This window comes from Marmota monax, unplaced genomic scaffold, assembly GCF_021218885.2.
Source record: "Marmota monax isolate L192 unplaced genomic scaffold, Marmota_monax_Labrador192_F-V1.1 WCK01_AAM20220418_F8-fsc00009, whole genome shotgun sequence".
Taxonomy (NCBI): Eukaryota; Metazoa; Chordata; class Mammalia; order Rodentia; family Sciuridae; genus Marmota; species Marmota monax.
In genome coordinates this window covers 19,088,830-19,110,827 of record NW_026694710.1, presented here as the reverse complement: position 1 = coordinate 19,110,827, position 21,998 = coordinate 19,088,830, and the positions used below count along the sequence as shown (strand labels likewise).

The window sequence follows — 21,998 nt, the reverse complement described above, 5'->3', positions numbered from 1 at the left end:
TTATTTGTTGACTTTTTATTCTTTTCATGAATGCACTCAATGCAATAAACTTTCCTCTTAGTACTGCCTTCATAGTGTTCCAGAAATTTTAATATGCTGTATCAGTGTTCTCATTTACCTCTAATAATTTTTTTTATTTCATCCTTTATTTCTTCTACTATCCATTCATTATGAAATTGTGTATTATTTAGTCTCCATGTGTTACAGCAGCTTCTATTTTTTATTTTATGGTTGATTTCTAATTCCATTCCATTGTGGTCTGATAGAATGCAGGGTATTATCTCTGTTTTTCTTTTTCTTATCTTTTTTTTTGTATTTACTAAGAATTGCTTTGTGGCATAAGATATGGTCTATATTAGAGAAGGAATCATGTGCTCCTGAGAAGAAAGTATATTTGCTCATTGATGGATGAAATATTCTATATATGTCTGTTAGAACTAAATAATTGATTGTATTATTTAGTTCTGAAGTTTCCTTATTTAGATTTTTTTGTTTTTTGCCGGGGAAGATCTGTCCAGTAGTGAGAGAGATATGTTAAAGTCACCCAGTATTTTTGTTTTGTGGTCTATTTGACTCTTGCAATTTAGATGGGTTTGTTTGATATACATAAGATGCTTCATTGTTTGGGGCATAAATATTTATCATTGTTATGTTCATACTTCCATTAAGAAGTATGAAATGTCCTTCTTTGTTTTTTGTGGGTTTTTTTTCTGATTAACTTTGGTTTGAAGTCTACTTTTTTGGAGATGAGAATGGAAACCTCTGCTTGTTTACACAATCCATATGAGTGACAAGTTTTTTTTCCCAATCTTTTACCTTCAGCCTGTGGATGTCTTTGCCCATGAGGTGAGACTCTTGAAGACAGCATATTGTTGGGTCTTGCTTTTTATTAATACAATCTGCCATCATATGTTTTTTTAATTGATGAGTTTAGGCCGTTATTATTTAATGCTATTATTGAGATATGATTTGAATTCCCTGTCATTTTGATTTATTTCTGTTTTTTTGTTTTGTCTTAGTATCTCATTTGGTTGAATGTCCCTTTAGTATAGATTCTCCCTTTTCTGGTTTTCACTTTTTTTTTTTTTTTGCTTCATCCTCATGGAATATTTTGTTGAATGCTCTGTAGTGTAGGCTTTCTAGATGTGAAATCTTTTATTTTTTTCTTAATCATGGAAGGTTTTAATTTCATCTTCAAATCTGAAATTTAATTTTTCTGCATATAAAATTCTTGGTTAGCATGTGTTTCTTTCAGAACTTGAAATATATTATTCCAGGACCTCCTGGCTTTGAGGGTCTGGGTTGAGAAATCAGTTGAGATCCGAATTGGTTTCCCCCTGTACATAATTTGATTTTTTTTCTTACAGCCTTTCAAATTTTATCTTTATTCTGTGTGTTAGTCTGCTGTAATTTTGTATATTCAGGTCCTATAAGCCTCTTCTATTTGATTTTCCATTCCATTCTTTAGGTTTGGGAAATTTTTTGCTATTATATCTTTGAAAAGATTGTACATTCCTTTGGTTTATATCTCTGCTACTTCATCTATTCTGATAACTCTTAAATTTGGTCTTTCCATGTTATCCCTAATTCTTGGATGTTCTAGTCATAGGTTCTTACCATCTTCTCTGCATGTTCAACTCTATTCTCAAGATTATATATTTTGTCTTCATTATCTGAGGTTCTGTCTTCCAAGTGGTCTAATCTGTTGGTGATGCTTTCTATTGAATTTATAATGTGGTTTTCTGACCCCTTCATTTCAAGGATTTCTGCTTGTTTTTTTTGTTTGTTTTTCACAATCTCTAACTCTTTAGTGGTCTTTCACTTCCTGTATTTTTTCTTTGATTTAACTCTTTATACTATCCTTTACTTCACATCAATTTAACTATATACAATCTGAACTCTTTCTTGGACATTTCTTCTTCTATTGTGTTATCAGTGGCTTCTGTTGTTGAAGTATCTTGGGTTTGAGGGAGGCACTTTATTCCCTTGTTTTTTCATGTTGCTAGTGTGTTTTCCCATCTAAAAGTATGGATCTAAGGCAGGATAAATTCTACTCTGTAGACCTATAGTGTCCCTGAGGTTTCTAGCACTTTATCTTTAATGGTGAGACCAATATCAGCAGCACCCAGTGTACACAATATATAGCCTTAAAGCTAATAACTCCCACCTAGGCGTCTACTGCTTTCTCACATTCAACCAAAATGATAAGTTCAGTAAGTATCTATAATTCAAACAGAATATTTGTTAAAACTATTTACAATTTCAAGTAATAGATGAGAGAACAGAGGTAGTGTATTATTTAATATCCGTGAGAGAGGAAGAGAGAAGTAAAAATTCACCGGAAGAGTGGAAGAAGAGCTGACAGAGATTGGCTGTTGGTTGGAGCAAAGTTGGAAAATAGAAAAGAAAGAAGAAGAATATGAACAAAGAGAAAAAATTAAAGGCATAAGAATACAATAAAAATGCAAAACACCATTCATATACCATTGTTCTCTACACACTGATACATAAAAAAACATCCTGTTCCAAATATGGTAAATCTTGCTGGAAAGTTGAACTGTCTCTGTCAGTGTTCAACAGTTTTTCAGCCCTGACTCAGATCAGCCTTCACAAACCCAGTCTCTATCCCACTGATTTGGGCTTCAGATACCTCAGGCTCAGCCACACTGCAGTCCCAAGACCTCAGTGCTGCTCCTACTTGCAGAGAGACCACCAGGGATCCACTCATGCAAAGAAACAACCCTGAAATACAGCAGCAAGCAAGGGCCACCAGCGCTCTCAGCAGGAAGACCCCACGCTCGCTCCTCCAAACCCACAGGCACCCCACACTGGATCTGCAGGTCCCAGCTGCAGTCCCCAGACAGAGGCTCTTGTGGTGATAAACCTGCTGGCACCCGGGCCCCAGGCCCTAGCTGGTGTCCCAAAATGGGTGCAGCCACGTGCAACCAAACCTGGAGTCTCCCCCGCAGCAGTCCTCTAGGCCATGGTGGCAGTAGTCCTGGGGGGTGGTTGTTGGCAGCAGGCAGCGGGTCAGCAGTAACGGTGGCTGCTACGGCAGCTGCAACTGCATCTGTGTGGGCAGCATCACCAGGATAACTCCTATCGTCAGTAGCAGTGTTGGCTTCAGTTGCATCCGGGCAGCAGTTTCTTCTGTGGCAACAGCACCCAGAAAGAAGACCTCCAGACGACCTCAGGCTGGTGCAATGGAATCAGAGACAGCAGCAATGGTGGTAGCAGAGCAGGCAGCACTTGATTGACAGGAGACTTCTGGTTCAGTGGCAGCAACCACAGAGGTATCCAGTTAACCGAGGCCGTGCTCAGAGAAGAGACCTCCAGGCATGGCTGTGGCATCTGGGGCAGCGGCATCTGTAGCAGTAGGGTCTCTGTTTTATTCATTTTTGTTTCCTCCACATCCTACATACTGTCAGCACAGAATAGTTAATTAACATGTTATACTGAATAGCAAAACAGGTGTTGCCACTTGTGTAGGAGCTTTTTTATTTTAAACCTCAAGTCAGAAATATTTTAAACCTTAAATTGTTCTCTAAATTTGGCCATGCACAGGATGTTTAGAAATAGTCATATTTCCAAAATAAGCTGTGATACTTCAGAATAATGTATGTTATTGAAATCCAATTTAGGAAAACTGTTTTGTAGCTCTTTCTTTTTTGTATCTCCTGAATAAATTCTCACTTCATATTAAAGTATCAGAACAATAAACTTAATTATGTTTTTGGAGGATGACAACCTTATTTAGGACATTTAGTTAACTATTATCTTGCAGCACGAAACTTAGGAGTAAATAAGAGGTGGTAAATTGTTCCTTTAGGGAACAATAACACTTTGCTTAACTGTACTAAGTCTGAAATTAAAATGAGCCATAGTTAGAGTTCAGATGAAATCGTGTCTATGTGTATATGTATGTATGTGTGTGGATCTGTATGTTAGGTAAATAGCCATGAGCAGGTGAGTAGGGGGAGGACATCAGATATATCCATCAAGGATCGTCCATAAGACAAAGAATTGAGGATAACAGAAAACTTGATTAAAGCTGACAGGTATCTGGAAAATGGGCATTGGTATGTCAAAACATTCCCCTACCCATAGTAAATAACCCCTTCAGGGAACTATTGTTTCAAGAATATGTCACAACTATCTCTTGTGGTCAGGTAGTCACAACTCTCCCCTCATGACCAGGTCATAACCATCCTCACTAAGAAAATTTGCTGAGGACTATACAAAGAGTAATAACCACTTAAGGGAATATGAGAAACTAAATCAAAAACAAAATGCCCTAAATCCTTTACAAAACCCCATCTCTTTATAAGAGCCATGAGATTCTCTCCTAAGAAGGTACTGTTGTGTGTTTATCTTGCTTTCCTCTAATCAATTCCTGCTTGTTGCTCTGTGAGACAAGCTTGAAATCTTTACTTCAAGATCCCCAAAATAGGTTGGTCACTGTGGGACCCCCACAGGTCTCCTCTGCAACATAATCTTTCATACATGTATGTAGACTTTAATGCCAAAATTGGATTTTCTGCTACTCATTCTTGCATTCGTAGATGGTTAAATTAACTTCATAATTAGAAAAAATCCAGCAGACAATCTCTGACTAGTATGGGAAGTTTGGATACACTAAAGGCTCCTTATAGTACTTGCAGAGGTGGTGAAGGTGGATACAGCTTGTCTCTTCTTATGTCACATTCAGGTACATATTGGTCATCCTTCTGGTGGCACTGAATTATGCTATCATAGTATCTTTTTAAAACAGTGCTGAAAGTGGCTAGAACACAGTCCTAGACAGTTAATTTTCAACCATTTTCTGAAGATATTTTAAACATACCTTTTTAATAGTCTATCAGATTCAAACATTAGGGAAAAGAACTGTATTTTTTTTCTTTGTATCAGGGATTGAACCCAGGGGTGCTTAACCACTGAGCCACATCCCTAGCCCTTTTAAAAATATTTTATTTAGAGAGGGGGTCTTGCTGAGTTCCTTAAAGCCTCACTAAGCTGCTGAGGCTGGCTTCAAACTCAAAAATCCTGCTGTTTCAGCCTCCTGGAGCTGCTGGGTGGGATTACAGGCATGCGCCACTGCACCTGACAAAAGTACTATATTTTAATGGGCTGAAAATGATGATCATCCTTGCTGTTGGTATTTAGTCAAGCAAGTCTTATGGTCTTATGTAAACACCGTATAAACCACAGTATGTTTTCTGCATAGCATTTATTTTTAGCATTATGTAGTACTCTTATCGCTATGCAACACAAAGTTCTTGAATGAAGAATGACTCAAAGGAAATACTTTGCTGCTATGCTCATAAACTGTAACATTTTTCACTTTTTATTTTTAAACCATTTGTAAAGCTAAACAAGCTACATTTCCAATAACATTTGTAATAATAAAATTGATGTTTTTATTATGCTTCTTTATTTAAATATTATAAAACCACATTGAATTAAATAGAAAGTTGTGATGAATTTTTCTGCTTATTTTTTATTTTGACAATTTAGTCATTTTTGACTTAGAAATATAAATTCCTTCAAGTTTTATTTGTGGCACAAGAAATCTGTAGAGAAAATTACAGACAGCTTTGAAAAAATTTAATAAATTCATATTCCATATTAAGTTTTACAACTAGGACATCTATATTGTTTTTACATTTCAGAAACAAACTTTGATGTCATTGTTCTCACATTGTGATCTTACAATCTAGGAACTAAGGATAACTTTTTCATTTTGTTTTCAATTTTTAAAGATAATTTAGTCAATATACTTTTGAGTTAAAGATTAGCTTTTTAATTTTTAAGAAATACACTGTGCTCAGTATTATTTCCTCTATACTACCCTTCCCTTTTTGGTTTTTCAAATAGCTCCGTAATATTCAATTTACTTTTTTCCTCTCATTTTAAAGGTCGATTGAGTTATCCACATCCAGGAACTGACAATCTGTTGATGTTAAATGGTAAGTTTTATAAAAAATTTTGTTTCTATTTGGTTTATATAAATGAAGAGGAATATAAATACATGTTTCTCTGAAAGTTACCCATACACATGATTTAATCATTTTATAAGTATGAAATAAAGCTGTAGATATAGGCACAGTGGTGCATACCTGTAATCACAGCTACTCAGGAGGTTTAGGCAGTAGGAATTTTAGACCAGATCAGTTTGAGACCTGACTAGCAAGACCTTATATCAAAAACAATAAAGAACAACAACAAAGCTATAGATATTCCTATATAGAAAGAATTAGGAATCAAGAGTATATTCAGGCTGCAGTAGTCATTGAAGTGTATTTGTGACATTGTAATTTAATTCAGTGGTCACAGACATAGGGGCAATCCTTGTTTGAACTGGTATAAACTAGATTTCTTATTTTAAGTTATGACCTTTGGCAAGTAATTGTCACCTTAATTTCCCCAATTGTAAAATGGAAACAGTCGGTTTATTACAAGAATTAAGTAAGATAAAGTTTGTAAAGTATGTAGAATTTGTTTCTTAGTGTAAGTAACTTGTTTCTTAGTGTAAGTACTTATGTTTATGTTGAAGGAATATACCAATGATTCTGTAAATTTTATAGTCAATGCTAACTTAATTGATTCTAACTAGAAATTTTACTTAATGAAGTTCAATTAGGATGAAAGTAAGTTTTGAGTTGTTTTACTTCTGTTGAACAAATATTAATGTGTGACAGAATCCTAACACTTAGCACAGCCATGATTATAGGAATAGGGATTGAAAATTAAAATATTCTTCACAATAGGTGAGTGGGGGAAGGAAAGGGAGTGAAAGAAATAGAAATCCTAATTCCTTTAAAAAGAAATAACAGTAGAAGGACTTGGCTCTTATATTTCAACTAAAGTTTTGGCAATAAAGTTGAGGAACAAACACTGAAAATGAGGCCAATGTAAAACTAGGCCATGTAAACTAATATTAAGGAAAGACAACAACAGTGACAGAAAAGTAAAAATAAAGTTCATGCTACTAGGGAGATTGTCAGAGTACATAGGATTTGGAATGAGAAAAAATTGAAGCAGAGCATTAAGAGAGCTGATTGGTTGGCCTGTTCAACATTTAACTTGTGTATTGAGTGGTCTGCCATACAGTAGCCTAATCTTTTCTACTCTGAGCATGAGGACTCTGACAAGACATGTTCTAGAAATTCCACTTCTGTATTCAACATTTTTTTTCCTATTGGGCAGCTGGTTTCTGATTCTAAATCTGTAACTAAAAAGGATAGTTCTGTAACTGAGTGTACAAACCAGAAAATAGCTTGTTTTTATTATTCCCTTTGTTTGATTTATAAAATAATGATAAGTTCAGGAAACATAAATTATAAATATTGATCTTCCTTCCTTAAACATTCAGTGTGGTAAATAAAGATTCCTCACATTTCTGTTTTAACTTGTGATAAAGCAATTCTGTTTAAAAGTTTGAATTTGTATATATTTCACACATTCTGTTAAATTCCATTTGAAAGAGAAGTACTTTATGAGATAATTTTATAGATTATTCACAGATATTCCTAAATTGTTGAATGAAACAGTGTAAGCTAGGATGGTCACAATAAAGTATTCAAATTTTGTGTGAGTGAAGAGCTTTGTAGACACACTGTTTTTACAACTTACATTTTTGTTGCACTAAACTTTATTAAACTAATTGTTGATTTTGTTGTCAAAAGCCATTATGTTAAGTGGAAAAGAGATCACAAACAATACATAAGAATGTTTCATTTCAAGCAACAATTACATCTTGTAGACAAATCACTTTTTTTTTTAATTATGTAAGCACTCAGTAGTCTATCATTTGGAGCTACAATATATACTTGATACAGGAAGTCAACCTAGAAATTCTGGAATCTTTTGCCAAGAGACCAAGGGGAAAATAAAGGAGAATGAAACTAGGACATCAAGATGTATATAGGTCAGGAAGAGACAATTTGATCCAAAGAGGAAAAAATTTTCTTTTACTTATTTTGGATCACTGGTAAAGAGGTAAAGCAAGAAATCACATAATTGGGTATATTCATGGGATAAAGAAGTATTAAATAGTAATAATTTAAATTTTAGACATTAAGGTTATCGAAGAGAGAACTAGCAAAGTGTAGTACACTAAAAGGTAAAGGGAATTTTTTCTTGAGCTACTTTTAACTACATGAAATTCAGTTGTATTAGCATATTGTTTCCCTGAGAAATATGAAAAGTAAATACTGTTACTTCAAGGCTCTGCTTAAACTATTTATTAAATATCATTGACCCATTAAAGAAAGTGTAGTGTCTAGTAGAGAAGGATGACTTTTTAATTACTAAAAGCTTTTTTCTTAAAATAAAAAGTATGCCAAATATATATAACTCACTTTTGGACAGTTGATTAAGTAAGTTGTATCCCTTACCCAACAAGCATAGTTAATACTGTTGACTTTCAAAAAAATCAATATTTAGTAATACATTTTGTCTGAACGTTTTTGTAGTTGTTTAGCAATAGTTCACTGTGGTTGATATCACAGACTCTGAATGAAGCCAGTTTGCTTTTTCTAACTACGTAACCTTGAACAGTTTACCTTATTTTACTTTGACTTAGTTCCTGCATATTTAAAATGAAAATAGCATACTACCTTGCCTCAGAGGGACTGTTTAGAAGAGTGAATGAATTGACTCATTTAAAGTATTTATAACAGTTCCTGAAAGTAAATGTTAGCTGGAAGTAATGAGTGATGTAGAACAGTGAGAAACAATGATTTTGCAAGAGGGAAAATGGTGTCCTTTGAATAGATGAAAGAGCTGAATATGTCTACTTTGGAGAAAATAAAATTAAGAGAAGACATACTGATACTTTCAACTATTTGAAGGATGTCATATATAATAAACAAAACTTTGTTTTATGTTATTCTAAAAAGCCAAACTGGAGCCATTTGTAGAAGATTTATAGGGACAAAGTTTGGATCAATACAAAATAATGTTGGTACTTTTGCTTCTTGAAATATGCAAGGTTAATTTTCATGATGCACAGATTAAAATAAATTCATAATTGTTTTAATAAATTAATATTTCTTAGAAAATTTGGAAGACAGATCACCTGTGATGTCCCAATAATGTTAAGTTTGAATACCTTTAATAAAAAATAATACCATCTAAATAATTGTACAGTTGGTTGTTAGTCAGATATGGCAAACATTATACAGGTTTTATGATTCTGCCTTACTAGCTAATTCATAGTTTTGGTTAGACATTTTTTTTTTTTTTGGTATTGAGGGTTGAACCCAGGGTGCTTAACCAGTAAGCCACATCCCCTGCCCTTTTTTATTTTTTATTTTTCTTAGAGACAGAGTCTCACTAATTTGTTTAGGGCCTCACTAAGTTGCTGAGATTGGTCTTCAATTTGTGATTCTCCTGCTTCAGCTTCCTGAGTCACAACACTGTGCCCAGCTTATTGTTAAACTTTTAAATAGTCTGTTAAGCAATTCTCAGGGAATAGGCTAAAAGTCATGAATTTGGTCACACTAGCGAAAACTATGCAAATTCTTAAATCTGAGATTTTGTTAACTCAGATATATTTTCCACATATATAACATGATTATTAAAAATTAAACAATAAAAAATTTACAAAGAAACATTGGTAGAAGAGAGAGTGCAAACACCATTAATAAATAAAACTGCAAGAAGGCCACTACTTCTGAGTAGACTGTGTTCCTCAAATCAAGTTGAAATCAAGATGAATTGACTATTAGAGACTGCCACCATTGAAAAACTAAAATATTATAGAATATAAGTCCTCATTTACCATTCAGCACTCTAAGGAAATCACATTACATAAGAATATATAAATTGTCTAAAAATCTGAGGTTAAATATTGTTTATATTTCTAACTATATAAATCTTACACTTATATATTATCAATAGTAAAACAATAAACAACAAAATTCCTTTTTCCACAGTAGTAAGGAGGAATTCAAGATGGTGTGTATCATTCAAGTATTTGTCTCTATTTGGATTGCATTGTACTCTCCCCACCTCTCCCAAGTAAAATTACATATATTTTTATTACCACCTTTTACAAAAGGGGAACAAGGAGAGCAGAAGTATAGTGATTGGATTGGATGGTATCAGCAAGCTAGTTTGAAATTTAAATTTGCATTGATTACCCAGGTATTGCCATCTATGTAATCAAAAGCTTGCTGTACTTTTGGGGGGAGGGAGAAATTCTGCATACCTTTTACTAAAGAAAATTTACGTATAAGTGAAGCTGCATTTCTGAAGGCAGATGTTCTGAATACACTATATTAACTCATGAAAATAGGAATCTTGAGTTCTTTGTCATGCTGCAGGGAATGAATAGAGTAGATAACAGCAGATTTTATTTGGATCTTGAAAAGTATTATTATAATTTGGGGGTCAGTAGATTTCTTTTCCTACTTTTGCTTTTTCAAGTTGAGGAAATAAAAATAGTTTCTCATTGAGAGAGTTTTCACCTTTTTGCAGCTAATTTGGTATGTCTTGTATATTCCTTTTTCCAGCTGCAATAATTCAGCTTTCACAGCTTTAGCTGACAGCCAGAATTTTAAGGCTCAAAGTCCCTAAACAGAATGTTAAAATCATTCTATTTCTTTTTTATAGCTGTGGATAAAACCCTGAATAAGATTACTGAGAAACCAGGATCAAATTGTAAAGTCACTTCTTATAGGCAAGGTCTTCAAGCTATTCTCCGAGCCTTCTTGCTATCTTTAAATACATGAAGAAGTTCACCCATCAATAATATATGTATATATTAAATATACATATATGTGTATCAAATAGCCAATCCTCATTTTTTGTGTAAAGTTCCTTTTTATAAATATTTTATCAAATATATGTTCATGAAATTTGATGTGGTAAATACAATTTTTATGCAAAAAATGTTTCCTCTTTTTTCCCCTGAATTATTTTCTGAATTAGAGAAGCAGACTTTTAAAGAAATATTTTTTTAAAAAAATAGTCACATAACTTTCTTTTCTTTCTTTTTTTTTTTTAATTGGTTGTTCAAAACATTACGAAGCTCTTGACATATCATTACTGGTGGGTTTCTTATAATTCTGATTTGATGTTATACTGAAATATACCTCCAAAATTCACTTAGAAACGTTGGTAGAAAAGTGAGTATAAAAACCATTATTTAGTGTGATTGTGGCAAATTGGTTATTTCCATGACAGGAAATAGGAAATATTTCACATGGGTTAGCTTTATGTGAAGTCAGTTTTATTTCTTAGAATTATCCAGGGTGGTGGGGGGGAATAGGGTGGCTTTTTACAGGATTCTAAAATTTCTCAGGTATGAGCTAGTTTGAGAAAATGTCTAAATAATTATATTCAAGCCTAGGAATGTGATGAAACATAAGATGCTGTGAATATTTATACATATTTTGACTATTTTAGTATTGAGTAGCCTCAGCTAGGAACACAATACTTAAGAACATAAAGTGGTTATGATGTCATTAATTTTTTTAGTAGGTCAAAAATTATATGCTGTGTTATGACTTCAATATAATTCATCATTTGACTTGAAATTTAATGAAAATAGTTCCATATGCCTTTTTAAATTTTTGGCCCTCTATAGCTATGAATGAAATTTTCTAAAGCAGATGTATACTGGATTAACATCATTACACTGTACCTAGGGATAAGCAGGAAGCCCAACTCCTGAAAGATACTGTGAAAGGTTTGGGAACTATTGACTATTTCCAGGCTTAATATAGCTACTAAGACTTTTAGAGAATTCACTCTTGGACAACCTACTCTTGATAGCTCTGAATATTACCTGTAAGAATCTGATTTTGCATAGTTAATCTCCCATTGCTGTGAAACTCTTATTTTTAAGGCCTCTAAAAGTCTTAAAAGACCTAGAAAACAAAATTCTTAATGCTATGTGCACTTTCACTCTCACCCTAAACTAATACGTAGAACAGGTGAGCTATGAAATAAATCTGCCAGGCTTTGAGGTCATAGGAGCTTAAGGAGAGGTTAAGTGTAAATCATATAGTTTAGTAAAGACATTGTAATGATAGAGATGCAAATTAAGTTATTTTATTTAAAAGGCTCTGATATGAGCCCTATGTTTATTGACTTTTTTCTTGCAAATGTAAATTAACAAGAGTTGATAAGTTTGTATTCCTACTTTTTTATTATAGAAGAATAAATGTAGCATTCTAACTTATAGTCACATTATTTAAAGCCTTAATATTATAAAACTGAAAATATATTTTTTAAATTTCTAGAAAATATATTTAATGAAGTCAAATGTTTTCTTTTGATTTTTGAATTTTATACTTTTTTGGGGGGTTGACACAAATGACAGCTTTTGCTACATATTTTGATTTGATCTTTATTCAGTTTTGAATTTTTCCCAGACCCAAAAATGTCTGTGAACATGAATTAATTATGAATTAAGATATTAATTTTTTAACAGTCATTTTTTTGGTTTATTGCTTTGACTTTATACATTAATTCTAGGGTAAAAATACTCATTATTATGTGCTCAGATTTGATAGGAAGAGTTATTTAAAATCAAGATGGGAATTTTATCAAACTGATAGGTTCTTAAGAAGAAATTTTAGTATTGTTTTCCTTTTAGAAATTATGCAAACAGGTAGTATCAAATTGAAATGTTTTTCTATGGTTATATTAATAATAATTTGTATCTGAATCTTTCCTTTCCCAGAGGGAGATACATAAACATTTAGTAGATATGTGTTAAAAAATATATCAAAAGAATAGAAAGTATTATTAGCTCTAGTACATCAATAACAATTTCTCTAACCAAGCAAGTGTGAATACAGATTTTATATTCTATCTCAGCTGTACAGGCCTCATAGTATCAGCTTAGTGGTAGTATATTTTCTTGGTCAACTACTTCTTCCTGTAATGTAGATTAGATCTAAATAGCAATAATTTGTTGGACATTGCATACCATCACTACTCTTTATAAAAATAGGAAATAAGAATTTAATACAAGTTGTTTTTATTCATTGAGAAAATTATTTGGGATACTATTTAACTATAAATTGTTGTATATTCCTATCATGATCAGATGAAATAAATATTTCTGAATTTTAAATGTGAATGAGGGTAAATTATGTACTTCCTGCCTAATTTTATAGTTTTATACGGTTTAGGTGATTTTAATAATGGTTATTTAATAAAATTATCCCTTTTAAACTGTCCATATTTTAGCTTGTAAAAGAGTTTATATATGTATGTATGTATATACACACACACCTGAAAATGCTTTGTAAATGGTAAAACATCAGGCAAGTACTGTGGTGACATTATCACAGCTCTTAAAACAAAATAGCACTAATTTTCAGATGCCCACATGGCTTTTTCATATCACAGATATTTGTATATGTGGGCTTATTTTTAGTTCTGACATTTTACAATTTGTCCTTTGTTTACATGCAGCAAGGAGTTATGGGCGAAGACGAGGTAATTCCTTTCTGTTTGCTATGGTATAATTGTTTCTAATTGGATTTTACTGATCAATGTTGTAATTAATTATTCCAGAATTTCCATGCAATGTCTAAAACTCACAGAAGAATTATATTTTTATGTAAGCACTTGTACAAGTTTTTAATTCTGACTCTCTCAACCTTTAAGGTGTATTTTCATACTAATTACAGTTATTAATAAAGTATTCTTTTGTAAACTTCTTAAAAAGTTATTTCTGTATCTTAAAATAAGGTTTCTGCTTATAGTGGGTCTGTTTAAGAAACATGTTTAATAAATTTAGTAAAGTTGACACACCATGTGTTTTTTTCCTCTCTCTAAACTATCCCCATTGTCTTATCCATTGTATATAATTTACAATTCTAGATTATTTTTTTATCTTTGACTCAGTTGAAAATAGTACTTGTACTAAGTAGATAATTAGCACCGACTGGTAGAAATTGCGTTGCTAATATTACTCTGTCTTCTAAAACCATAGTCCTTTCCCTCTCGCTCACCCCTGCCCACCTGCACTGCCTCTAGGTTTCTCTCTCCTTCCCTCATGACAGGGTTTCCCTCAACATTCTTGTGTGGTGTCTTAAGAATGAGTCTATGAATGTGTGATGCAAGCCTGTTACTAAACTCATTTCTCTCTTTAAAACTTTGCCCCTCTCCCTTTTCCAAGTGCAGAAATTGAGAGGGAGGGGCTGAGGATGTGGCTCAAGCAGTAATGCACTCGCCTGGCATGCACAGGGCGCTGGGTTCAATCCTCAGCGCTACATAAAAATAAAATAAAGATGTTGTGTCCACCAAAAACTGAAAAATAAATATTAAAAAAATTCTCCTCTCCCCCTCTCCCTCCTTCCTCCCTCTCCCTCTCTCTCTCTCTCTCTCTCTCTCTCTCTCTCTCTCAAAAGAAAAAAGAAATTGAGAGGGAGAAGAGTTGATAGCATGAGAGTAACCAAAAGTGACAACACTACTGGACTGCTCTCTAAGTGAGCAGCACCCACATGTTGTTGGTGCAGTTCTGCTTGTTCTGAGTGCCACACTGACTACAAAGTGCTTTCTCCAACCTCTAGGATCTCCCTTAAGCCATGGAGGGTGAACAGTAATAAGTAATAATATTGCCCTTTGATACATTTTGTGAATGTGTGCCAGTGCTTCAACTTCTTTTCATCCAGTGATGAGTGTGTGTACTTTGAAAGTAAACAAGTGAAGCCATCCACCCCCCACTGACAACCAAAACCCACGTATTTTATATTCTTAAGTTGTAGTTCAGTTTCATATTTCAGATTGTCTGGTTTAATTTCATTACTAGAATCTGGTTTCTTTAGATATTTAATTGGATCTTTTTGGTTCTTCAATTTTCTCACTAAAAAAATTAGGATATAAACTCAAAATTTAGAAAACAGAAGCTGAATAACTTGCTAAAGACTGCTGTTAGTAAGCTGAGAAGAGAGCAGGAGACTTTAGAATTTTAGTAGCCATTTTTACATCTGTGGACTGGCTTATTGCACAATGCAATATAGAGCTTCAGTTCTCTTGAAAACAACCAATTTACTCTGATCTTTAAGTATTTTTGAAACTACAGAGCAATTCAGTTTTCTTGTTACATATTTACCAGTTTTTAACTTCAGTGACTTTTTAGTTAAGAATACTCCAATGTAAATATCATGATCTAGTAAATTCTTAGGAGCAAAATGTCAGAAAGTCATGTTACTTATCTACTTATCTCAATTCAGTAAGTATAGATTATGATTATGATATTAAGAAAAATCAAAAATTTCTTTCCCTGCTTTTAGATAGGAACTTGCTACAATTCATTCTTCTGTCTCTATGTCCTGGGAGCTCTAACAGAAGTTGTACTTCGAAACTGCCTCTCAGGAAGACTCACATGGTTTTAAGCCTTCATACATTTATAGTAAAATCCTCCTTTAGGACAGAGCTGACAGTTTCCTCACATATTTGGTTTAGCTTAAGGGGGGGGATTAATACCTGAATTTTCTCTCAGACTATATGGCATTACTGTGTTTTTTTTTTTAAATTGATCCTTTGGGAATTTTAGAAGCCTTTTTTAAAATTGTGATTTTGATATTCACTGGAAAGTTATACCATTAGAAATAGCTACTGTGAAAAAAAAGCTATATTGAAAGTACTGAAGCTACTACTACTGAAAGTACTTTGACACAGTGAATAATAAAGTATATATATATATATATTTTTTTTTAAAAAACCTGCATACCAAAGGAATGCATACCAAAGGAATTCATAAAGAGTTAGAAATAGTCACCAGCTCTCTCATTGCATAGTCTCCTCCCCCATTCTGTGCTAAACATGATGTCAATCTCAGACTGGTAATCAATTTTAACTACCAAATATCCCCTTTTGTGAACTTTGTGTTTTAAAGTAGATCATCAAAGAAACTTATTTCATTCATTTGTTTAGTCATTTTTTTAAGGAAAAATGTCATATCTTCTGTTCATGTACAGTGCATCACATGAGTTGATAAGAGTTTCCGTCCCAAATTCCTATTACTCTTTCCAAAGTAACAGTGGGGGAACAGTATGAATTTCACAGGGCATTCTGTGGTTTTTTACTTGTACAAACAAGGTATAGAGTTGTTGTATTTCAACACTTATATTCAAATGGAATAATTCATGGCAAACTACTGCTTTATAAGATGGAGTAACGAAGGGTTAGGCACAGCTTGTAAACTACTGTTATATATCATGGAGCAGCAACTCAGAAGGGCACAGCCTGCTTTCTACACTCTGCCAATGTCTTGTAGGATTTTTGATCTGTGTTTATAAGAGATATTGATATTATATATGAGTTTTCTTATTATATTCTTGTGAGATTTTAATGTTAGGAAGTGTTTCCTGTTTGTGCTCTAAAAAATTTGTGTACAATTGCTGTTATTTTGTCTTCAAAAGTATTTCTTTCACAGTACAGCCATCTAGGCCTGGAGTTGGAAGGTTTATTACCTTGTTTTTACCTTCTTTGTTGGAAGGTTTATTAACTTGTTTTTATTTGCATTTTAAGTTAAAGATTTTTTTTTTTAAGCTATCAAACTCTTTAGATTTTTCTGTTTTTCTTGGGTCAGTGTTGAAAGATAAGTGTTGTTGTTTTTAAAAGGAATTTGTTCATTTCCTCTTAATTGTTGAATTCCTTAATATAAAGTTGTTCATAATATTTCTGATTCTAGCCTTTTAATGTCTGTAAGTTCTATATTGATTCATGTTCTCTCTTTCATATGTAGAATTTATAACTTGAGTTTTCTTTTTTCTTGATAAACTTGCCCAGGGGCTTATCAATTTTATAAGCTTTCAATTTAACTCTTTATTTTCTTAATGTTAGTCTCTGTTTTCTGTGCTGTCGACTTTGTTTTGTTTTTTACTACTTTATTTTTGTGTTGAATTTCCTATTTTTTCAGCTTTTCATGGCAGAAACTTAAGTTATTGGTTTTAATCATTTCTAGTTTTTTAATATATATTTAAAACTATAAATATTCCTTTTAAGTGTGGCGTTGGCTGCATCCCACAGGATTTTTGTTGTATTTACATTATAGGTAATTGTCATTTCTTCAAAGTATCAGCAAAAATGTGTATATCATTCATAGAATGAGTGTTTGAAGTATATTGTACATGGTAGACATACCTTATTGTTTTTTTTCTTTTACAGCCATATTAATTTGGGCTATAGGGAAGGATAATTGGCAAGATAATAAGTAGTAGTTTTGTTGAAGATCTATATTTATTTAATTTCTCTTTTTAAATTAATATGAAAAATCCGTAACTTTTTTGCTTCTTGAAAGAGAGCTGTAGTTATTTTCCAGCATTGAAAATTCTTGCCAGTGTTGCTCATGTTTGAAATGTTCTTTACCTTTCAGCTATATTTTTTGCTCAGCTGAACTTTGGCTAATAGATTGTAGATTTCTTTACAGATATACTAACTGTGTAATATTTTTATAATACTAACTAATATATTTTATTTTAGATTGAATATTATAGCAACCATTATTATAATAACAGTCATTACAATGTAATTAGATTACAGAATCTAAATATACTTATAATATTACGGTTACCAAAACGTTTTTGTGGTTACTTCTCCTTCTGGCATTGCTTACAGTGATTTATTTTGTCACTGTATTCAGTCTTTCTATTCCGACCCTAAATATTGATGATATGTGTTTTTTTCTCAAGATAAAAGTCTTTTAAACTTTATCTGTTAGATTTATGTAATGCTAAGTTTGAATGTGAGTTAGGATACTTTTAAATGAAATAGTTTCCAAAGTATTTGCATGGTTGAAATAAGTACAATTGAATTTGGCATTTTTACTCCCTAAAAACTAGTTAGTTTTGTTTCAGTCTTATTCATTTAAACACACATAATTTAGTAGATATTGATGTTCATTTTATTAAGTAAAAATACAGATTGAGCATCCCTGATCTGAAAATGCAAAAATCTGAAAAACTCCAAAATATGAATCACATCTGCTATTAAGGATTCAAATAAAGGATACCTATAGTTTCATGTTGAAGAGATTTCTTTCCATTGGTGACAAAGAATATTGACTTTTGTTTTTCATTGGTTCTTATTTCTGATAACAAAAGTTTTGAACAGTTAACATTTTTTAAATTATAGAGTCACTCAATGAACATGAGTATTTTTCAGAACATCTTACTGTATTTAAATTGAAATCAAATCTGTAGAATAATTTCTTTTACTATATCAAATATGGTTTCCTCCTATTTTTGTGTACTGTAAACTTCTTATAACTAACATCTCCTTAGCCCACTCTCCCCTCCTTGTCCCCAGTCAGTTCTGTGCAGAGTGTGACATTTCTAATTGTCTTTGTATCATTGTCATCCTGTTCAAGATGATAGCATATTAAGGACCTATGTTGAATATTTCTTACTTTATAGATTAAGGCATGTACTGTAAGTTGTGTGCTTGTTTCTTTATCAAAAAAAAATACTTAATCTTGAAATAAAAACTTTTCTGCATTCTTTTTTTTCCTTCTCAAATACATTTCCAAGGACTAGTCTTCATTTGATGTTTATACTTCACAAAACTAACTCTTGAAGAGTGATTCCCATCCAATTTTACTAAAACTGGTACCTTCAAATATCTTGCATATCCTCAAACATAGTTCTCATTTTTTAAACATCATCATTTTAACATCTCACATTTTCTCTTCTTCCTTTTGCTTCTTTATCTTTTTGTTAGGACTTTTGTATTTGTAATATTTGCCCCCTCCCCCTTTGTTGACCACTTCTTTCTGTAACTTCTTGAATGTTCTACTATCTTGTTTCCAAAGGAACATTTCCTCGTCATTCTTCTGGAAGGGTTTATTTTGTTTTTGTTTTTTTAATTACTGACATTATAAAGAACTTTAAACTATCACCTTTGTGGAGTTGATGCTAAATTATCTGCTTTGTATTTTTTAATAGGGAGATTGAACACAGGGGCACTTAACCACCAAACTGCATCCCCAGCCCTTTTGTAAATATTCTGTTTAGAGACAGGGTCTTGCTAAGTTGCTCAGAATCTCCCTAAGTAAGTTGCTGAGGCTGGTTTTGAACTTGAGATCTTCCTGCCTCAGCCTCTGGATCTGTTGGGATTACAGGCATGTAGCACCGTGCCCAGCAATTTATGTATTTTCTTCATTCATGTTCCATACATTTGCACCATATGAAACTTTACATGTCTAAAGCTTAACTCATTTCCCTTTCCTGTACCCCTCTTTCTGATCCTTACTGCCCTATGATCAGTTAATAGTTCATATCATTTATTTTCTACAGTGTTTCTTTGATTCTTTTTTTCCATTCTTTTACCCTATTTTGCTTCTCATCTGTTTTGCCTACCATCCTTTGGAGTTTTTGTTGTTTTTTTTTTGTTTTGTTTTAATATTTTATTTTTTATTTTTTTATTAGTTGTTCAAAGCATTACAAAGTTCTTGACATATCATATTTCATACATTTGATTCAAGCGGATTATGAACTCCCATTTTTTACCCTAAATACATATTGCAGATTCACATCGGTTACACATCCACTTTTTTACCTACTGCCATACTAGTGTCTGTTGTATTCTGCTGCCTTTCCTATCCTCTACTATCCCCCCTCCCCTCCCCTCCCTTCCCATCTTCTCTCCCTACCCCATCTACTGTAATTCATTTCTCTCTCTTGTTTTTTTCCCCTTTCCCCTCACTTCCTCTTATATGTAATTTTGTATAACAATGAGGGTCTCCTTCCTTTACCATGCAATTTCCCTTCTCTCTCTCTTTCCCTCCCCGCTCTCATCCCTGTTTAGTGGTGATCTTCTTCTCATGCTCTTCCTCTCTATTCTGTTCTTATTTGCTCTCCTTATATCAAAGAAGACATTTGGCATTTATTTTTTAGGGATTGGCTAGCTTCACTTAGCATAATCTGCTCTAGTGCCATCCATTTCCCTGCAAATTCCATGATTTTGTCATTTTTTAGTGCAGAGTAATACTCCATTGTGTATAAATGCCACATTTTTTTTATCCATTCATCTATTGAAGGACATCTGGGTTGGTTCCACAGTCTAGCTATTGTGAATTGTGCTGCTATGAACATTGTTGTAGCAGTGTCCCTATAGCACGCTCTTTTAAGGTCTTTAGGGAATAGTCCAAGAAGGGGAATAGCTGGGTCAAATGGTGGTTCCATTCCCAGCTTTCCAAGGAATCTCCATACTGCTTTCCAAATTGGCCGCACCAATTTGCAGTCCCCTTTGTGGAGTTTTTGTATAACTTCTTATCTACTCATTCCTAACTTCTTTGTCCAGATGTGCTAAGTTTTCCTAAAGAAAAAAAAATTATAATCTTGCTTGAACCACTGTACTACCACCTACTAAATATCGTCTTAGTCTGTTTTTTTGGGGGTGGGTGGAGCAGGGATGTTGGTAGATACCAGGAATTGAACTGAGGGGAACTCGACCACTAAGCCATATCCCCAGCCTTTTTTTTTTTTTTTTTTTTTTTAATTTAGAAGCAGGGTCTCACTGAGCTGCTTAGTGTCTCACGTTGCTAAGGCTAGCTTTGAATTTGAGATCCTCCTGCCTCAGCCTCCCAAGTTGCTGGGATTATAGGTGTGCACCACCGCACCCACCTTAGTCTGGTTTTTAAGCTAAGTACTCCTGCTAGCTTCAAAGGAATTTTCTTTTACTCTCCTTGTTTCTGACATGCTTCAGCCAACTTTGAATTCTGCTTATTTCATAAATAAGTTTATTTTTTCTGCTTTTCCATATGTTTCTCCTTCCACACAGAAAATTTACTCAAAACTATGTTCTATAAATATTTCTACCTGTAAGTATTCTATACTTTCTAATGTGCTCTGGGCTACCTTTCCCTTTTTACCACAGATGTATTATAATATCACTTGTAGATTTAAGAAATTACCCTTGATTAGACAGACTACTCCTTTGCATTATTACACTTCATTGGAAGTATTTTGTAGCTTTCTTATGGACATGTGCCGTAGTCCCATGATTATATTTTACCTTTTCTAAATTTATATTTCTTGAGGTCAGTGAACTATATCTTATTAGGTTTATTTTACATTTTGTGATCCTTACAGTGTCTAGCCTCAGAATTATTTCAGAGCATTGTACAACAAGCATGTGCCCTATATACGAGGGTGCATTCTTGAAGGGGTCTCACATGGGGACTAATGAATGCCTTTTTAAAAATTTTGCATATGCAGAAAAACCCGAGTAAGCTTTGGATAATTGGCACATATATAGTGGATTATCTCATTGTCTTACATACAAATATTGACTCTTTGCATGTGTTCTTCCTTATTGTAGTCTGTTCTATTTCCTTTCTGCCACCAGTTTCTATAGGATTCTTCTGTTATTCAAACAGTCTTTTCCCCAAACTTCAGGTTCTTGCTGCTGTACATAAAAACAATTTTAAAAAATGATATAGTGTTTTGTTTTTCTTTTTGCAGTATATATAATTATTGTCATATGACTGTACCACTAAGTCATTCTTCTAGATTATGTCTCTCAATTCTTGGTAATTAAAACCTTATACTATCTAAATTTCCACTAATTTTTCTTTAAACCTGTGTCACCTTTATTTTGAGTTTGTTTTTAGTATTTTTATGCTTGACTTTATCATTTTCTTAGACCTGAGATTCAGTTTATCTTTGTTTTTATATTGTAGGTCGTTCTTCCCTTTTTCCAATAGATGATGGTTTGCTGGATGATGGTCACAGTGATCAAGTTGGTGTTTTAAATTCACCCACATGTTATTCAGCTCATCAAAATGGAGAACGAATAGAACGCTTCTCTCGAAAAGTTTTTGTTGGTGGGCTTCCTCCAGATATTGATGAAGGTAAGGTAATTTGACCTTAAAAAAAATTTTAAAAATACTGAAGTATAGTACAAATAGGGTATGAAACTATTTTTAACCTCCTAGAGATTTATATAGTTAGAAGGGATACCCATCTTTGTTAAAATAGTTTGTCACCTGTTGAAATATGAAGGTAATCCAACAAATATTTTTAAGC

The 21,998-nt window shown here is 33.0% G+C and overlaps 1 protein-coding gene across 4 annotated transcripts in view; it reads left to right on the top strand.

Moving 5' to 3' along the window:
• Nucleotides 1-21,998, top strand: part of Cpeb2 (cytoplasmic polyadenylation element binding protein 2) — a 69,309-nt gene that overhangs the window by 29,374 nt on the left and 17,937 nt on the right. For 2 of the 4 annotated variants that reach the window (XM_046423654.1, XM_046423651.1), the window contains 3 exons: nucleotides 5,916-5,966; nucleotides 13,435-13,458; nucleotides 21,653-21,823. In XM_046423654.1, the coding sequence (XP_046279610.1) occupies nucleotides 5,916-5,966; nucleotides 13,435-13,458; nucleotides 21,653-21,823 (246 nt within the window). The remainder of the gene's footprint in view (nucleotides 1-5,915; nucleotides 5,967-13,434; nucleotides 13,459-21,652; nucleotides 21,824-21,998) is intronic. The other 2 variants (XM_046423657.1, XM_046423652.1) reach the window with 1 other exon arrangement.